The 20,360-nt window shown below is 44.5% G+C and overlaps 1 protein-coding gene across 1 annotated transcript; it reads left to right on the forward strand.

Moving 5' to 3' along the window:
* The first annotated feature begins 217 nt into the window (after positions 1 to 217).
* GP6 (glycoprotein VI platelet) lies at positions 218 to 18,944 on the forward strand. The gene is made up of 8 exons (XM_021682310.1): positions 218 to 251; positions 3,744 to 3,779; positions 3,923 to 4,180; positions 7,458 to 7,745; positions 13,167 to 13,220; positions 15,874 to 15,933; positions 17,227 to 17,277; positions 18,709 to 18,944. Exons 1-8 carry the CDS (start codon positions 218 to 220, stop codon positions 18,942 to 18,944), a joined length of 1,017 nt encoding a protein of 338 aa, XP_021537985.1.
* The last annotated feature ends 1,416 nt before the right edge of the window (positions 18,945 to 20,360 follow it).

Below are 20,360 nucleotides of genomic sequence, written 5' to 3' on the forward strand. Positions count from 1 at the left end.
CCTGGGTTGGTGACAGAAGACAAATGAGCTTCTGTGAGCTTGTGTGCAAGTCATTCTACTGAGGGATGGCTCCAGCTTGATGAGCCTCACTTAGGAAAAGCCAGCCTGAGGGGGGAAGGGAGGAGAGGGTTCTGTATCCTCATCACATCCCGCACCTCTGCTCCAGCCCCTGAAGCTTCCCTCCTGGGCTACAGAGCTCTGGACAGGCTGAAGAACCATGGCCCCATCCCTGTCTGCCCTTCTCTGTGTTGGTGAGTCCTGAGGGTTGATCTGGGAAATGCTGAGGGATAGGCAGTGGGCTAGGAGACTAAGAATGTTTAAAAAACTGCATCAGAAATGAATTTCAGGACAGCTGGTGACCTAGGAGGGCCCTTCATTTGTTGGTTGGGAAAACTGGGACCCAGGGAGGTGGTGTTTGTCTGTTATTCTGTTCTATTCTTTTCTTGGCTGGGTCAGGAAATAAACAGGTCTTCCAGTTTTGGGTGCAACTTTGTCTCTATACACTGTGTTTTAATTATTTAATTATTAATTTATATTTTATATGTGGACTTGGTGACATCAGGACTAGATTACAGATTTGTCAGCAAACCTCACAGCACAGGGACAAATAATCCTGCCATTTGCAACAATATGGATGGACCTTGAGGCCATTATGCTAAGTGGAATAAGCCAGACACAGAAAGAAAATACCGCACAATCTCACTTATATGTGAAATCTAAAAAAGTCGAACTCATTAAGGCAGAGAGTGGATCACCACAGCAAAAACTAATGATGTATTGTATGGTGACTAACATAACATAATAAAAGAAAAGAAAAAAAAAGGCAGAGAGTAGACCTGTGGTTGCCAGGGGCTGAGTGTGGGAGGAAATGGGGAGATAGGGGAACGGAATACAAGCTTCTCGTTATAAGATGAGCAAGTTCTGGAGATCTAATGCACAGCATAGTGACTATAGGCAATAATAATATAGAAATGTACTGAAAGAGTAGATCTGAAGCATTTTCACCAAACCAAACCAAACATCAAAACAACCTGTGTGAGGTAGTGGACGGGTGGTGATAATTTGACGGTGTGAATGTCCATCGAATCGTCATGTTGTACCCCCTAGATGTACAGTTTTTCTTTGTCAGTGATACCTCAATAAGGCTGAAGTAAGAGCCTCCCATGGTGGGATTGGTGGTAGGATTACCTGTGTTTATTGCCTGCCCTGGCTAGGCAGGGTGTGTGCACAGTTCCCTTATTTATTCAGGAGAGCCCTATTGCTAAAAGGATGGAGGCTCCCAGGGGCCAAGCAGGAAGGAACAGCTGTGTTATGGGGATAAGAAAACACGTCATGAGCACAGACCACCTGTCAGTCATTCATTAACACACACTCATGTGGCACTTACTATGGGCTAGATATTACTCCATGTTTTTTAGCAGACGCTTACTTAATTCCCAGAATGGCCTGACGAGGTAGGGCCTTTTTCATACCCCCATTTTACAGAGGAGAAAGCTGAGGCCCAGAGGGACTAAGGAACTTGTTTAAGGTCACACATCTAGGGCTCGAATAAACTCAAGAGTTTAGCACCAAGTTCACACTGTTTATCACTAAAATATGCTGCTGGTGTTTGAATCTACCTCCTGCCAGCTGCAGGATAGCGGACACGATACAGTCTCCATAATCTGATCTATAAAATGGGGCTAATAATGGTCCCTAACCAGAAGGACTGTGGTGATTCAGGGTCCATCCAGGAAGTTCTCAGAAGGGGACTGGGAGTATTTTCAGTCACGCTAGAAGGCTGGATGGAAACCCACGAAAGGACCAAGGTGGGGTTGTGTTGGGCAGCAGACAAAGATGTGGGTAGAGCTTGCGTACAGGGAGCAGAACCTGGTGTGGTTAGAGGTTCAGAGGGGGCTGGAGACAAGTGTGTCACCCCCTGAGCTCTGGAGTCAGGGATGATCCAGGTCCTGCCACTTCTTAGCTGTGTGAGCTCAAAGAAACTGCTTAGCCTCTCTGTCCAGTTTCCTTATGTTTATCATGGAGACAGTAACTCCTCCTGAGCTTGTGTGTGTGTGTGTAGGTGTGTAAGGATAAGAGTTACCAGGTAAAATACGACATGCTCAGTGACATTTATTTTCAGGTAAACAACAAATAGTATTTTAAGCCTAAGTATATCTGGCTATATTTTGTGGGTCATACTATGAAAAAATTTTTCATTGTTTATCTGAAACTTATATTTAAATGGAAGTCCTATGTTTTTATTTGCTAAATCTGGCAACCCTAGTGAGACTAAAACAGGTTATGTTACCAACCGAGCAAAAAGGGTAAGAAAACTAACGATGTACTCTATGTTGGCTCACTGAACATAATAATAATAATAAAAAAAAGCCAGCTTGAGAGAAAAAGGCAGTTGTTCAACCTAGAGAAGGTAGAAGGCAAAATGGAGGAAAAGCACCTCCACCGGAGAAAGTGGCATTGATTGATTAGGCAGTTTGACAGGTGTGTAAAATTACACGGGGAGGCTATTTGGAACTGTAGAAAGAATTAGACACAGGATCAAGGAAAACTATGCAGATGGCACTAAGCCAGACAAATACTGATTCCAGGTTCAATAAATAGGAAAAATATACAGGTACAACACTACACTCCTCAGATGTGAATAATATTTGCACAGTCATAGTGTAATTACAGAATATTGATTTAGACAAAAAGTTAGAACAGTGGGAAATCCATGATTAACACAGCCGGTGATCTCTAGACATGACAGAATGCAATAGATCCCACCCGGATCTAATGTACAGCTTGGTGATTTCTTTTTTTAAAGATTTTATTTATTTATTTGAGAGAGAGAGAGAGAGAGAGCATGAACAGGGGGCGGGGCAGAGGGAGAGGGAGAAGCAGACTAACCACTGAGCAGGGAGCCCGATGCGGGGCTCGATCCCAGGACCCTGAGATCATGATCCGAGCTGAAGGCAGATGCTTAACCGACTGAGCCACACAGGCGCCCCTACAACATGGTGCTTATAGCCAATAACACCTTGGTGCCGAGTATCCTAAATGTTCTCACCACAAAAAAAGAAATGGTAATTATGTGACGGGATACAGGTGTTAGCTAATGCTGTGGTGGAAATCATTTTGTGATATATAAATGTCAAATCAACACATACCTTAAATTTACACAATGTCGTACATCAGTACTCTCCATAAAGCTGGGGGGAAAAAAGAGACCACATCCTGCACACAGCCCCGTTTTCAGAGAGGAGATAGTTCTCTTCACAGTTGTCAAAAGTGTGTGCATGGGGAGGGGACAAGGAATCCCTGGCTGGCTTTTTAAAAACTGTGGTACAATAACAAACTTAACATAAAATGTATCATTAATGACATTTAGTACACTTGCAAGGCATGCAAACATCACCTCTGTCTTGTTCCAAGACACTGTCACCACTCCAAAAAGACCCCATACCCATGACAACCAACCCTCAATCCTCCTTCCCTAGCCCCTGGCAACCACTAATCTCTTCTCTGTGTTTCCAGGCAGACTGACTCAGTGAGCACGTTTCAGATAAATGGAATCATACAGTATGCGGCCTTTCATGGCTGGCTGCTTCTGGCACTTAAATTATGTGATTGTGTGTGTCCTTAAAAAAAAAAAAATGAGAAGAGAAAGTCACTGCCTGCAAATGTCTAAAATCACCTGCCTTGCAGGCGGAAGTGTGGGCTCCGGGAGGTCCTAGCCTTTGGTGCTTTTCTTCTCTGCTCAGGGCTGTGTCTGGGGCAGGTCGTGCAAGCTCAGCATGGTGAGTCCTTCCCCACCCCAGAGTCCCGGAGTCCCGGGTCCCTCCTCTGGGCTCAGGAGGGTGGGGGCAGTGGGGGCACTGGGGGCCCCGGAGGAGGAGCCTTTTTGGAAGCTGCCCTCCACCAGGCTCCACCTCCCTTCTAGGCCCGCTGCCCAAGCCCTCCCTCCAGGCCCTGCCTAGCTCCCTAGCGCCCCTGAAGACGCAGGTGACCATCCGCTGCCAGGGACCTCCGGGGGTGGACTTGTACCGCCTGGAGAAGCTGAGGTCCGTGAATTACCAGGATCAGCCCATCCTCTTCATCCCGGCCATGGAGGAACGTTTCGCCGGATGCTACCGCTGTTCCTATCAGAATGGGAGCCGCTGGTCTCCCCCCAGCGACCGGCTGGAGCTGGTTGCTACAGGTACCTGGTGGGGCTTGGGGTTGTACCCGTGGCCTGGGGGCTCCAGGAGGGTGAGGAGGGGGATGACGATGACAGCGGACCCCGAGACCCAAGGGGCTGGGATTGGGGTGGGGAGTGAAGCGCTAGCTACGTTTAGGAGAGGTGCCCCAAAACGCAGTGATCCACGTAAGTGATATGTCAATGCACTATCTTTCTAAAACAACAAAAACCAATGCGAAAACATTCACACTGAACAAAACACCACATTTTTTTTTAAATTATTTATTTATTTATTTGACAGAGAGCGAGATAGCGAGAGCAGGAACATAAGCAGGGGGAGTGGGAGAGGGAGAAGCAGGCTCCCCGCTGAGCAGGGAGCCGGATGCGGGACTGGATCCCGGGACTCCAGGATCATGACCTGAGCCGAAGGCAGACGCTTAACGACTGAGCCACCCAGGCGCCCAAAACACCACACTTTTAAGTAAAGACAGAATCAGGCAGTTTCAAACCATACCTGAGCCGGATGCAAAAGGCAACATGCATACCCTCTCTCCACATGCTAATGCCTTCTTTTTAAATTTTTTGATGGAATAGAATGTTCTCAGCTTGTCCTTTTATTTCTAATGCATTTTCAAATGGTTATTTTCCGAACAGGTTTTGAAAATATCATTGATGAGTTTGTTTCCCTAAAGCCAGGAGAGTAAAAGGATAATGAATTCTTTTTTTTTTTTTTAAAGATTTTTTTTATTTATTTGAGAGAGAGAATGAGAGAGAGAACAAGAGCGGGGAGTGGGAGAGGGAGAAGCAGACTCCCCGCCGAGCAGGGAGCCGGATGCGGGACTCGATCCTGGGACTCCAGGATCATGACCTGAGCCGAAGGCAGTCGCCCAACCAACTGAGCCACCCAGGCACCCGATAATGAATTCTTTATAAAAAATTTTTTTTGGTATAAATGAAATAAACTTAAAATAATTTGTAAGTTCTAATAGCCTACTTTAAAGTTTTTCAATTTTTGGGGCGCCTGGGTGGCTCAGTTGGTTGGGCGACTGCCTTCGGCTCGGGTCATGGTCCTGGAGTCCCGGGATCGAGTCCTGCATCCGGCTCCCTGCTCAGCAGGGAGTCTGCTTCTCCCTCTGACCCTCATGATCTCTCTATCTCATTCTCTCTCAAATAAATAAATAAAATCTTAAAAAAAAAATTAAAGTTTTTCAATTTTTTTCAACTATGTTAATAGTGTGGAAAAAATTCACCATAAAAATCCACAAAAGTGTTTTGAGCCTTTTGCCTCTCCACTAGGCACAGTTGGAGTCTGTTTTTGTTTAAAATCTTGGTTATTCTGCAGTATGAATTATTTGCATTAATTCTGGTTTAAAAATTGCATTAAAATAGTAAGCTATTTTGTTACTACTGTCATAGTTTGGGAGCTCCTTATGCATTAGGCAACTATGCTAAGTTGCTTCATTCAGTCATTCCCATTTTCTTTTCTTTTAAATTTAAATCCAATTAGCCAACATATAGTACATCATTAGTTTTTTTTCATCTTTACAACTATGGAATTATCTTTTTTTTTAATTTAAAAATCTTTTTTTTTTTTTTTTAAAGATTTTATTTATTTATTCATGAGAGACAGAGAGAGAGAGAGGCAGAGGGAGAAGCAGGCTCCCAAGGAGCAGGGAGCCCGATGCGGGACTCGATCCCAGGACCCTGGGATCATGACCTGAGCCGAAGGCAGACGCTTAACCATCTGAGCCACCCAGGCGCCCCTAATTTAAAAATCTTTTAAAATTATGTTCAGTTAGCCAACATTAGTTTTTGATGTAGTGTTCAACGATTCATCAGTTGCCATTTACAGTAAAGAACACTGAGGCACAATTTCTTTCATGAGTGTTCTGTAGTTCCTAGAGTATAGATCCTTTACCTCTTTGGTTAGGTTTATTCCGAGGTATCTTATGGTTTTTGGTGCTATTGTAAATGGAATCGTTTCTCTAATTTCTCTTTCTACAGTTGCATTGTTAGTGTATAAGAAAGCAACTGATTTTTGTGCATTGATTTTGTATCCTGCCACATTACTGAATTGTTAGATCTATAAAGAGCTTCTCAAACTCAACACCCAAAAAACAAATAATCAAGTCAAAAAATGGGCAGAAGACATGAAAAGACACTTCTCTGAAGATGACATATAAATGGCTAACAGACACATGAAAAAATGTTCATCATCATTAGCCATCAGGGAAATTCAAATCAAAACCACATTGAGATACCAACTTACACCAGTTAGAATGGCAAAAATGGACAGGGAAAGAAACAACAAATGTTGGAGGGGTTGTGGAGAAAGGGGAACCCTCTTACACTGTTGGTGGGAATGCAAGTTGGTACAGCCACTTTGGAAAACAGTGTGGAAGTTCCTCAAAAAGTTAAAAATAGAGCTACCCTATGAGCCAGCAATTGCACTCCTGGGTATTTACCCCAAAGACACAGATGTAGTGAAAAGAAGGGTCATATGCACCCCAATGTTCATAGCAGCAATGTCCGCAATAGTCAAACTGTGGAAAGAGCCAAGAAGCCCTTCAACAGATGAATGGATAAAGAAGATGTGGTCCATATATACAATGGAATATTACTCAGCCATCAGAAAAGATGAATACCCAACTTTTATATCAACATGGATGGGACTGGAGGAGATTATGCTAAGTGAAATAAGTCAAGCAGAGAAAGTCAATTATCATATGGTTTCACTTATTTGTGAAACATAAGGAATAGCATGGAGGACATTAGGAGAAGGAAGGGAAAAATGAAGGGGGAGGAATCGGAGGGGGAGATGAACCACGAGAGACTATGGACTCTAAGAAACAAACTGAGGGTTTTAGAGGGGAGGGGGTAGGGGGGATTGGTTAGCCTGGTGATGGGTATTAAGGAGGGCACGTACTGCATGGAGCACTGGGTGTTATACAAAAACAATGAATCATGGAACACCACATCAAAAACCAATGATGTATTGTATGGTGACTAACATAAAAAAAAAAAAGAACACTGAGGCACAGATAGAAGGGTAGATTGATCTCCAGGATCACACAGCCCCTAAGGGACAGAACCAGGATTTGAGCCTGGGCACTGCGATATGATCCTGGTTCCTGATTATTCCCTGAACCCTTTGGTTGGCTGGTGGCAGGGCCAGTGGGTTCTCTAGGATGGATATACCTGGAAAGGTCCCTAGCTCTTAGGAGGTGGGGGGACCTTCTCACCCCCATGGCCACACACTGGCCACGGTCTTTAACACCAAAGCTCTCTTTTCTCCCAGGAGTTTATGCCAACAAGCCCTCGATCTCAGCCCAGCCCAGCCCGGCTGTGTCCCCAGGAGGGAAAGTCACTCTCCAGTGTCGGAGCCAATACAGTTTTGACCAATTTGCTCTGTACAAGGAAGGGGATGCTGGGCCCCAGAAGGGATCTGAGAAGCAGTACTGGGCTGATTTCCCCATCACCGCAGTGACTGTTGCCCACAGTGGGACCTACCGATGCTACAGCTTTTCCAGCAAGTTGCCGTACCTGTGGTCGGCCCCCAGCGACCCCCTGCAGCTTGTGGTCACAGGTGAGGGTGCTGCAGACCAAGCCTTTCTTCTTCAGCTCTTGCACACTCTGGTGGAAGTTCCGGGGGGGGGGGCCAACAGGTGTGAAGGAGGTGGGAGGCCAGGAGAAACCTGAGGCTTTGGAGGGTATATTCGTTTCTTAGTACTGCTGTCGCAAGTCACCACTAATACACTGGCTTCAAAAACCATAAATGTATTATTACCTTACATTTCTGGAGGTCAGGTACCGAATGGGTCTCACTGGGACGAAACAAAGGTGTCAGCTGGGCTATGTTCCTTCGGGAGGCCCCAGGGGAGAATCTGTCCTGTACCTTTTCCAGCTTTTAGAGATGCCTGCATCCCTTGGCTCCCGTGGTCCTTTCCTTAGTCACAAAAGCCAGCAATGTAGCATCTTCAGTCTCTCTGTCTCAGACTCTTCTGCCTCCGTGCCTCCTGCTTCCACATTTCAGGACCCTGTGATAACACTGGGCCCACCTGGATAATCCAGGATACTCTCTCCACCCTGTCATCCTCCCACTTACCATGCAGGGTGCCATATTCACAGGGCCTGGGGATTAGGACTTGAGCATATTTGGGAGGCTGTTATCCTGTCTACTACAGAGTATATACACTAGAAGAAAATAATTCTTAATAGCAGTGATAATGCCTTGAGTCTTGTCTAGGTTTCAAACAAACAGCAGCAAAAAACTTACGGAAATTACTTAAAAAATGCCACTATAATAGGAAGGAAACTTTGACTCCCTTTACACCATTAACACACACTCAGTCTTTCTTTTTTTTTTAAAGATTTTATTTATTTATTTGAGAGAGAGAATGAGATAGAGAGAGAGAGAGAGAGCATGAGACGGGGGAGGGTCAGACGGAGAAGCAGACTCCCTGACGAGCAGGGAGCCCGATGCGGGACTCGATCCCGGGACTCCGGGATCATGACCTGAGCCGAAGGCAGCCGCCCAACCGACTGAGCCACCCAGGCGCCCCATGATTTTATTTATTTAAGAGAGAGAGAGCATGAGAAGGGGGAGGGTCAGAGGGAGAAGCAGACTCCCCGCCGAGCAGGGAGCCCGATGCGGGACTCGATCCCGGGACTCCAGGATCATGACCTGAGCCGAAGGCAGTCGCTTAACCAACTGAGCCACCCAGGCGCCCACACACTCAGTCTTTCTTATTTGTAATAGTCGAAGCACAAGGTATCTCTACAACAAAGCTTGCTGCTAAATCCTTTACATCAACTGATATAATTTAAAAACCATTATTGAAGTTTCCTGCTCACCATTGTTTTACAGTTATGTTCCTTCACAAGTATTGAAGCAACTGAAGTATTTAAAGTGTATTTTATTTTTATTTTATTTATTTTTTTAAAAGATTTTATTTATTTATTTGAGACAGAGAGAATGAGATACAGAGAGCATGAGAGGGAGGAGTGTCAGAGGGAGAAGCAGACTCGCTGCCGAGCAGGGAGCCCCATGCGGGACTCGATCCCGGGACTCCAGGATCATGACCTGAGCCGAAGGCAGTCGCTCAACCAACTGAGCCACCCAGGCGCCCCTAAAGTGTATTTTATTTTTTAAAAAAGATTTATTTATTTACGAGAGAGAGAGAGGGAGAGAGCAGGGAAGGGCAGAGGGAAATTTTAGCAGACTCCAAGCTGAGCGTGGAGCCCTATGGGGGGCTGATCCCACCATGACTTGAGCTAAAACCAAAAGCCAGATGCTCAACCCACTGCACCACCCAGGGGCCTCAAAGTTTGTTTATTTTTTATAATCTCTACACCCATCATGGGGCTCAAACTCATGACTCTGAGATCAAGAGTGGCATGCTCTTCCTACTGAGTAGGCAAGGTGCCCTAGCAACTGAATTATTGAAAATGCTTCAATAGGGGCACCTGGATAGCTCAGTTGGTTAGCCATTGGACTCTTGGTTTTGGCTCAGGTCATGTTCTCAGGGTCATGAGATGGAGCCCTGCATGGGGCTCTATGCTCAGCATGGAGGCTGCTCAAGATTCTTTCCCTCATCCTCTCCCTCCCACTTTGCTCCTCCCCACCCTGCTCACACACTCTCTAAAATTAAAAAAAATCTTTAAAAAAAATGAAATGCCCCAATATACAAAAGACTAATGACTCTATCTATTAGCAAAGGGAAAATTCTTATCCTTTTGGTCTCCAGTGGATTAATATAGTGCAGGGTAAAATGAAAATGTACTAGTATTCAGACTTATTTTCATTGAAATCTAGCTAGTGAGGTCATTATTCAGTAGGAATTGCCCTCCATTCTTTGTTTTATTCAGGTATGGTTTCTAGACCTACAAGGTTACCCACTTTAAGTGTCCATGGTTTTTAGTGAGTTCACAGAGTTGTGCAACCATCACCACAACCCAGTTAGCCCATCTCCATCACCTCTGAAGGATCTCTGGTGCCTGTTTGCAGTCATTTTCCATTCAACCACTAACTACTTTCTATTCCTATAAATTTGCCTCTTTGGGGGAATTTCATATATACGGAGTCCTAGAACATGTGGTCTTTTGTGACTGGCTTCTTTCACTCAGCCTCGTGTTTTTGAGGTTTGTTCACATCGTAGCAGCTATCAATCCTTCATTCTTAAAACATGCCTTTCAAAAGAGGACAGCACAGTTCATAAAGAAAATGTGCATACACATAATGGAATATTATACAGCCCTAAAAAGGAAGACATGTGCTACAGTTTGGATGAACCTGGAAGACGTTACACTTTGTAAAATAAATCAGTCACAAAAGGCCATATACTGTCTGATTCCACTCACGGGAGGCATTTGAAAGTTGTCAAAACCATAGAGGCAGAGAGTAGAAAGGGGATTGCCAAAGGCTGAGGGAGGGGAAAAGGGGAGTTAGTGTTTAATGGACCCAGAATTTCAGTTTTGAAGATGAAAAAATTCTGAGATTTTTTGCACAACAATGTGAATGCACTTAATACTATTGAACTGTACACTTAAAAAAAATAAAATGGTACATTTAATGTATTTAAAAATAACATGAAAAAAATTTTTTTTTAAAGATTTTATTCATTTATTTGACAGAGAGACACAGTGAGAGAGGGAACACAAGCAGGGGGAGTGAGAGAGGGAGAAGCAGGCTTCCCACGGAGCAGGGAGCCCGATACGGGGCTCGATCCCAGGACCCTGGGATCATGACCTGAGCCGAAGGCAGATGCTTAACAACTGAGCCACCCAGGCGCCCCCCCAAAATAACATGAAAATTAAAAAAAGACACATTTTCCTGCTATAATACTCAGAGGCATTTTTCTTGTAAATCTTGGTGTCTTTGCCCACCTCATGCTTCCTACTACATCTTTGAAACCTGTCCCTAATCTGACAACTGAGCACTTCTACCGCTCTACCATCCATCACGTAGAACTCGGTTACTCCATACAGGTCTGTGTCCACCTTTGTCCCCTTTAATTTTTTAATATTAATTAATCGAGATATAATTGACATATAACATTGCATAAGTTTAAGATACAGCACATGTCGATTTGATACATTTATATATTGCAACATGATTGCCACTGTTGCACTAGCTAACACCTCCAACCCATCACAAAATTGCCATTGCCTTTTTGTGGTGAGAACACTAAAGATCTGGTCTCTTAGCAACTTTCAAATCTGTAATATAGTGTGGTTGACAGTATGCTATGCATTAATCTCCAGGACTTATTTATCTACTGGTTGCAAGTTTGTATACCTTTGCCCCTTTAGAATGTTTGCAAAACTATGGCAAGAGGAATCCTTTTAGAACAGGTTGTGAAAATCAGATGATTTTGCTCAAAGCCCACAGCGCTCCCTCCTCTCTTCTCACCAAGCCCCTCTTTTACCTGTGATCACTGACCTGATGCTCTGCCCTCATCCACTCTGCCTCAGTTACACTGGCACCTTGCTTCCCCCCACCCCACTTTTAAATTGAAGACTGACATACAATGTTGTCTTAGTTTCAGGTGTACAACATAGTGATTTGATATTTATATACATTATGGAACAGTCACCACGGATAAGTCTAGTTACCATCTGTGACAGTTATATTACTGACTACATCCCATCTTGCTTTTCCTTGAATCTGCAGGCTCACTATGTCCTCAGGGACCTTGCACTTGCTGGGATGCTTTCTCCAGATCTCATGGCTCAATCCACTGCTTCCTTCAGGCCTTCTATCAAAGGTCACATTCTTGCCTCTCTGATGCTATCTGCCGCCTTCCCTGCCTAATTTTTCTCCATAGCACCTACACCTGTTCATACATTGTACTGATTTATGGTGTTTATCACCTGTCTGCCCCCTGCATCCTGGAATGTAAGCTCCAGAAAGACAGACATTTTGGCTGTTTTCTTTTCTGCTGTATCCCCAGCACAAACAATAGTTCCTGGCACATAATAGGAACTTAATGAATAGTCACCTGTTTTAATTGTACAATGCAGTGGTTTTTAGTAAATTTAGAGTTGTGTGGTCACCACCACAATCCAGTTATAGAACATTCCCACCACCCTATCATATCCCTCATGTCCATATGCAGCCCCTCCCTCCTCCTCCCTCCAGCCCAAGGAAACCACTAATCTTCCTGCCTTTATAGATTTGTCTTTTTTTGGATCCCTGCTCATTTATTGCTTCTTTCACTGAACGTATTTCAAAAGTGCCTATGCTGGGGCTGTGCTTTGCTGGGGACCTGAAACTCTCTCTCTCTCGTATCTTTTCCTTTACACACACATATTACACATACACACGTAATACATACATATAGTAATTAGAATAAACAGTCTTAAAGGGTATCCAATACCTGCATAGCTGTCGCTGTGACATGCATTATGAATTAGAAGCACATGGTGCTGTTAGAACCTAGAAGGGGAGGCAGTTCGGGAACCCTTCTCTGAGCAGTCAATGTTTGACCTGGATCTCAGGGCAGAGTAAGAGGTAACTAGGTGGGTAGAGCAGTGGGATGGACTGCACGTGTGCGGGATTGCATGAGCAAACGTCCTGGGGTGAAAGGAGGTTGGCAGGTTGGTGCAGCTACAAAGCTAGGGTGGTGGGGGTGGAAAGGGGTTGTGTTTTGCTACATGGGCATCACCCCTTCTCCCTACATGTATCCCACGGCTTCTGCCTCTTCTGCTTTCCAGGACTTAAGAGCCGGTTTTGCTCCTAGGGACAAAGTAAGGTGCAGGTCACAGAGATCCAGAAAAAGGGACAGAACTGAAGTTCAAAAAGCAGGGAGGGCAGCTACAGAGACTGTCATTCTTAATGAGTCCCAGAATGCGCTAGATGTGCTATTTAACACCCATGACAGTCCAGTGATGTGAGCTTCTTTGTATTCATTTTCTAGGTGAGGAAACTAGGTCGCAGAAATGCTTTATTATTTGTTCGGGATCCATAGCTAACAGAACACAGAACTCTCTTTTTCTGATTTCCCAGGGACCTCTGTGACCCCCGGCTGGTTATCCGCAGAACCACCATCCTCTGTGACAGGTAAATTCTGGAGGATTCATCCCAGTGTCTGGGGTATAGACCAACAGACCCCTTCTTTTCTTTCTCCCCTTTATCTAGATTTCTCAATTTAATTCACTTGTCTCTTTCATAAATTTGATTTATTTAAAAAATCACTTATTTCTGCCTGTAAAGAAGATTGGTATAATAATATTAGATAGACATTACTATGCTGCCCTACACCCCCACTTCTATCCAGCCTTAGATGGTTTATAATGTCTAATGTGGAGAAGAATAATCTGAGTGGCTTATAAAATCATAGATTCCTGGACTCTAGTTTTGAGTCTCTGATTCCATTGTCCAGTGGTTCTCAAACATTAGGGGGCCTGAGAATCACCTGGAGGTGATCCAGGTTTCTGGACCCCACCAGTTCCTGATTCAGAAGGTCTGGGGTGGGGTCCAGTTATGTTCATTTCTTTTTTTTTTTTTTTTTTAAAGATTTTATTTATTTACTTGAGAGAGAGAGCGAGAGCGAGCACAAGCAGGAGGAGCGGCAGGCAGAGGGAGAAACAGACTCCCCACTGAACAGGGAGCCCAATGTGGGGCTCGATCCCAGGACCCTGAGATCATGACCTGAGCTGAAGGCAGATGCTTAACCAACTGAGCCACCCAGGAGCCCCCAGTTATGTTCATTTCTAACACGTTTCCAGGTGACACTGATGCTTCTGATCCTGGGATGTCACTTTGAGAAGGACTGCACTAAATTTTGTGTGAGCCATCATATTCTCCCATCTTCAAAGTATCTTAGTTGATTCTGGTGTGTTGCATACCAGCTGGTGCCTTAAGAGACTGTGCATTAGTCTGTGGCATCTCTAACATTCCCCATGTCTCAGGGTAGACCCAAATTCTGAGGAACAGAAGCATGTTGAAAAGAGCCAAGTTGGACAAGAATCTGCTGACTTGTGTGGTTGAGGGTGGTATGGAGGCTGTCATGCTAAACGAGTCACACTGCATGTGTGTATGTGCGCATATGTGTGCATGTATTTCTCATTGGAATTTTAAAACTTCTAATTCTGAGATGTAGGTTCACAAGAAGTTGCAAAGACAATACAGAAGAATTCCCTGTACCCTTTGCCTAAATTTCTCCAATGGCTACGTCTTGCATAATTATAGTACAACATAAAACCAGGAACCTGACATTGATACAATATTTGTATTTAGTTCTATGGCAATTTATCACATGTGTAGATCCATGTAATCACCACTCCAAGATACAGAACTCTTCCATCCCCACAAAGATATCCCTCAGACTACCCCTTTATGGTTATATCCACCCACTCCCCTCCCACCATTCCTACCTCCTGGCAAGTACTAATTTGTTATTCTATTTAATTTTGTCATTTTGACAATGTTATATATAAATGGAAAGGTTCACCTATCATGGAATGTTTTGGGATTGACTTTTCTCATTGAGCGCAATGCCCTTGAGATCCATCCAAGTTATTGTGTGTTATCAATAGTGTGTTCCTTTTTATGGCGGAGTGGTATTCCATGGTATACATGTATTTCATCATGTTTAATCTAAATTCAAACAAAAATTTATTTATTTATTTTTTGAGAGAGAGAGTGCATGCATGTGAGATGGGGAGTGGCAGAGGGAGAGAGAGAATCTTAAGCAGGCTCCATGGTCAGTGCAGAGCCCCACATAGGGCTCCACCTCAGAACCCTGACATCATCACCTGAGCAGAAATCAAGAGTTGGATGCTTAATGGACTGAGCCATCCAGTTGCCCCTCAAACAAGAATTTATTAATGAGGCTCACAGGAAGAGAAATAACAGAGAACAAATAATATCCCAAGGTCTTATTATACCACAGATAGGTGAGCATAAGCTAGGCTTTGATGAGCTGGTTCCACCATATAAAGATGGTCCCCAGCCTTAATAGGAGCTACATATTTATAGGTTGAGGGGTTTTAGGAGATACTTTGGTGCCTATGTAACTGGGGAGGTCCCTGGTTAAGAAAATGGCCTCAGTAGGGAGGGGAGCCTCTTGTGTTCAGAGGCTGGTATCAACCACTGAGCTTGCACAGATCTACTGGTCCACTTCTTACTTTTTAAATTGAGATATAAGTCACATACCATGAAGTTCATCATACCCACCAGAATGGCAATAGTAATTAATAATAATAATAATGATAAAGCACAACAGGTGTTGTTGAGGATGTGGAGAAATTGGAACCCTCATACATTGCTGGTGGGAATGAAACATGGTGTCACTGCTGTGGAAAACATTTCAGCATTTCCTCAAAAGAATTATCATATGACCATATCATAAAATTACCATAGGACCCAGCTATTCCACTTGTTGCTATATCCCCTCCCCCCAAATTAAAAAATGTATGGTCATACAAAAATGTGTACATAAATGTTCATAGCAACATTATTGATAGTAGCCCAAAAGAGGACATCATGTAAGTCCATCACTGGATGAATGGATCCATTTCTCATTCAGCCACTGAGGGATAGAAGACAATATGTCTTATAGCACCTCTACATTTGTCTCTCCTCAGTGTCTATGCAGTGTGTGTCAGAGAAAGGGGTTCTGGGAAGCCCAGATATCTCAGAAGGGCTATGCAGAGTAGGGACTCCCTGGGCAGACTGACATTATCCACTTTCTTATTACCCTCTTGCTTAGAATTCCCAGAAGCCTCCAGGAAACTGAGCATCTCACTCATCAACAAGAGCTCTACAATTGGTGGGTAACCAGGCGCTCAGAGCCCAGCAGAGGGGAGTATGAGGATAGGTTTTTCTCTCATCATCTAAGGCTTTAAGTCTGCTTCAGGAGATCACCTGATTCTCCCAAGGAAAGTCCTTGGTTTGAGGATCAAGGATAGGATAGAGGTGGGCTCTGAGTATGGGGACACATATGCATTCTGGGTACTGTGGCCATTTCAAAGATGGCGGAGCCAAGGCTATGATGGAAGGACCATCACTCATTCCTACACACCGCTCTTCTGACTTTGCTCTGGTCCATGTGTGTAACTTTTGTCCTCTATTTTTCACTGCCTCCTCTTATCACTGCAGTCCCGTGCAACATACTTCTCTCACGCTGTAATTCTCTTCCCCCTCACTTTTCCTGGAAAAAGTATCCACTTCCCTCAAGACAGAAACCTTGACAGATCCCCTGAGGATAGGTCCACCTGACTCGAGCTCTCTGTTAGACTCCTGATGCCAATAAGTTCTTTCTAAGACCCTGAGGAGATTCTTTATCACCCTCTGTTCAAAATCCTTCTGGGTTCCCAATCACCCTTAGGATATAGCCTGGGGTTCTCAGCTTGGTGTTCAATGCTTTTAGATGCAATGCCCTTAGATCAGCCACTGTCTGATCCCTCCAGGGGAGGGACAAGATCCCTCCATTCTTGTCTTCATTCCTCATGCAAATCTCAGTCACACAGAGTCAGATGAAGCTCTCCTGGATCCCTGGCATCTCCTCCTCACTCTGCATCCAAGCCACGTGCTCTGCTTTTCCTTCCATTTCCTCCTGGCTTCAGTCCCTTAGGAGAGCCTTTTCTGACACTGGGTTGTATAGTTTCCTCTGTCCTGTGGACTATTATAGCAATTTACACAGTATATTAAAACACACACCTGTCAGATGTGTATGGCCGAGCACCTGGAAAGTCTCTGGAGATACTTGTGGAATTAGACAAGAGCTACCATGTGTGGGGTGCTTATCATATACCAAGCACAGTGCCTTATGCTGTTATTATTGTTATTGGTTTAAATTTCACATTAACCTGTGATGTATTATAATTATTTTCACTGGACAGATGGAAAAACTGGCTCATAGATATTAAGTCTATTGACAGAGGCCCCACATCTAATTAGTGATGGATCTGGGGTTCAAATCTAGACAGCCTGACTCTGTAGTTCACGCTCTTCTTATGGTCATGGGATTCTGCCTCAAAAATGTGTGCATTCAGGATAGGGGCAGGAACAGGGCTAGGGGAGATGATCTTATCCCTTTATACTTTCTCTTTTTGATTCCCAGAGCCTTCTAGGTCTATCACCATCTCTCCAAAGGGGCCAGAGTCTCCAACTGGTAAGTGGTCCTCTCTGGACCTCTTCATTCCCACCCCTGTGTTTTCCCCTAAAGCTGACTGCTTTCCCTGTACAGAGGCTACACTCTATGGTCTTGGGTCCTGGTGTATAAAATACTAAGGGGAGGGTAAATATCCACACATGGAACTCAGAATTGGGCCATAAGATCAGGTGAGAAGGTTGAGATAAATCTAGACAACCTGACTCTGTAGTTCATGCTCTTCTTATAGTCATGGCATTCTGTCTCAAAAGTGCATGCATTCACCCCAATGTTCATAGCAGCAGTGTCCGCAATAGCCAAACTGTGGGAAGAGCCGAGATGCCCTTCAACAGACGAAGGGATAAAGAAGATGTGGTCCATATATACAATGGAATATTACTCAGCCATCAGAAAAGATGAATACCCAACTTTTACATCAACATGGATGGGACTGGAGGAGATTATGCTAAGTGAAATAAGTCAAGCAGAGAAAGTCAATTATCATATGGTTTCACTTACTTGTGGAACATAAGGAATAGCATGGAGGACATTAGGAGAAGGAAGGGAAAAATGAAGGGTGGGAAATGGAGGGAGAGATGAACCACGAGAGACTATGGACCTGAGAAACAAACAGGGTTTTAGAAGGGAGGGGGGAGGGGGGATTGGTTAGCCCAGTGATGGGTATTAAGGAGGGCACGTACTGCATGGGAGCACTGGGTGTTATACGAAAACAATGGATCGTGGATCACTACATCAAAAACTAATGATGTATTGTATGGTGACTAACATAACATAATAAAATTAAAAAAAAAAAGTGCATGCATTCAGGATAGGGGCAGGAACAGGGCTAGAGGAGATGATCTTATCCCTTTATACTTTCCTATCACCACCTCTCCAAAGGGGCCAGAGTCTCCAACTGGTGAGTAAGTGGTCTTCTCTGGACCCTCTTCATTCCCACCCCTGTGTCTTCCCCTAAAGCTGACTGCTTTCCCTGTACAGCTCTATGGTCTTGGGTCCTGGTTTATAAAATATTAAGAGGAGGGTAAATATCAGTACTTGGAACTCAGAATTGGGCAATAAGATCGGGTGGGAAGGTTGAGATTTTCTAAAGGATCAGGGAAAGATAAATTCCATCTCTTTCCACTCCTCGTAACAGTCTTTTCTGCTGCAATTAGCCAAATGGCCAGGTAGTGTCTGTGTGTGTGTGGAGGGGTTGTATCAGAGGCCTATGAGGGGGTTGTATGGAAGAAATGATATTTAGAGAATTGGGCTTATCTAGCCCTGACCATTGGTGAGGAGGGGAGGAACCCTCTAGGAAGGAGACTGACATTCTAGGTAGCAGAGAATAGGATCTAGGATGAGGGATATGGCTATGAGAAACCCAAGATGTACCTTGAAGTGGGTCCTAGAGATAGGCTTTCATCACCTGCTCCTGTCTCTTTGTTCCTCCAGGTCTTGCCCAGCAGCACTACACCAAGAGCAATCTGGTCCGGATATGCATTGGGGCTGTGATTCTAATACTCCTGGTGGGGCTTCTGGCAGAAGATTGGCACAGCAGAAAGAAATCCCTGCCACACCGGGTCAGACCTATCCGCAGGCCACTCCCACCCCTCCCGCAGACCCAGAAACCACACAGTCAGCAGGATGGGGGTCGACCAGATGGCCACAACCATGGGCACCACCATTAGAACTCCAAGGCTTGGTTGTATCTACGAGACATGGGACGTAAAACCATGTGTGGAGCGTATGGAATGTAGGAGCAGGAGGATAGTGGTTATAACTGTGGAGGAGGAGGACCTTGGGGCCTCTGCTTGGTGTCCCATCAAGGAGCTGTTGAGCCAGTGTCTATTTGGCTTTCCATCCAAGGACTCCCTTCATTTGGGATTGGAGGTATCTAGTGGATGCCAGTATCTTTTCACTCATATCTTGCCCCTTGTGGATCTTATGGCACCCTAACTGGACCATCACACTTCAACCTTTCCTAATACATATTACAGATTGACTTCTGTATCCCCAAGCCTCATAGCTGACCCTGTTCTATCCTCTGCACAAAACTCTCCCATGCTTCCTGTTGGCCCCTGTGTTTTCTCTGGGTATCCATGGCTTAGCTGGTTAATTCAGACTAGTACTCATTTCCTGAGCCTCTCAGCCCAGCCTCTCTCCTAACCAGAAACATTTGGTTATATGTGTGAGTACTCAGGGTTTGCCCCACCACACCTCCCCACCCTGAGGATGCCCTTCTCCTACTCCTTGATCCCAAATGCCATTTCCTCAGACATGGGCTTTGGGTTCATCAATTTATGGCCACATCCTCCTCCTATGTTGCTGCATAGTTAATACCACACTCACAGAATCTCTAACTCACAGGTGAAATTGGCAGAGTATCTGTCCCTAAACTGATGCACACAGGCTACTCAATTTCTTTTCCCCTAAAGGGGGCAACCTCAGGGCATTTTGCACCCAAGGGATATTTGTCAGTGCCTGGAGATATTTTGGGAGGGAGGTGCTGGTATTTAGTGGGTAGAGGGTAGAGATGCTAACACTCTAAGCATGCACAGGACAGTTTCTCTCTCATCATCAAGTATCTCTCCATTTTGAGATACACTTAAGATAACAAAGAATTATCTGGCTCCAAGTGTCAATAGCACAGAAATTGAGAAACCCTTGGCTAGAAGACATTGAGATTCCTTCCTAGCTTTTAAAACATTGTGTGCCTCTATTTCTTCTTTTAACAACCCCACCCACTCCCACCTGATGGCAGCTAGCACACCTCAGACCCTGAGAATGCAGATGCTCTAGGAGAGACCTATATCCAGCTGAACAAGAGGCCTTGAGAGAGAAACAGAAGGAAACTTGTAGAAAAATCCAGGAGCCCACACCGTATGCAGGGACATCACTGAGATGATGACACACAAGCACATTAAATGGAGGTTTGAAGGGGATGTCTGGGAATGTGGCATATTTGGTGAGAATGATGAATGAATGGACCCCAGTGAAGAAATAGGGGAAAGTAGGATGACTGGAAGAAAAATTTAAAAATTAGTGCTTAATAAAAAAAAGTGATTCTTACAGTTGTTGCTTTAAGGACTTTTGGGATTCTGTCT

The sequence above is a fragment of the Neomonachus schauinslandi genome, chromosome 16, assembly GCF_002201575.2.
Source record: "Neomonachus schauinslandi chromosome 16, ASM220157v2, whole genome shotgun sequence".
Classification (NCBI taxonomy): Eukaryota; Metazoa; Chordata; class Mammalia; order Carnivora; family Phocidae; genus Neomonachus; species Neomonachus schauinslandi.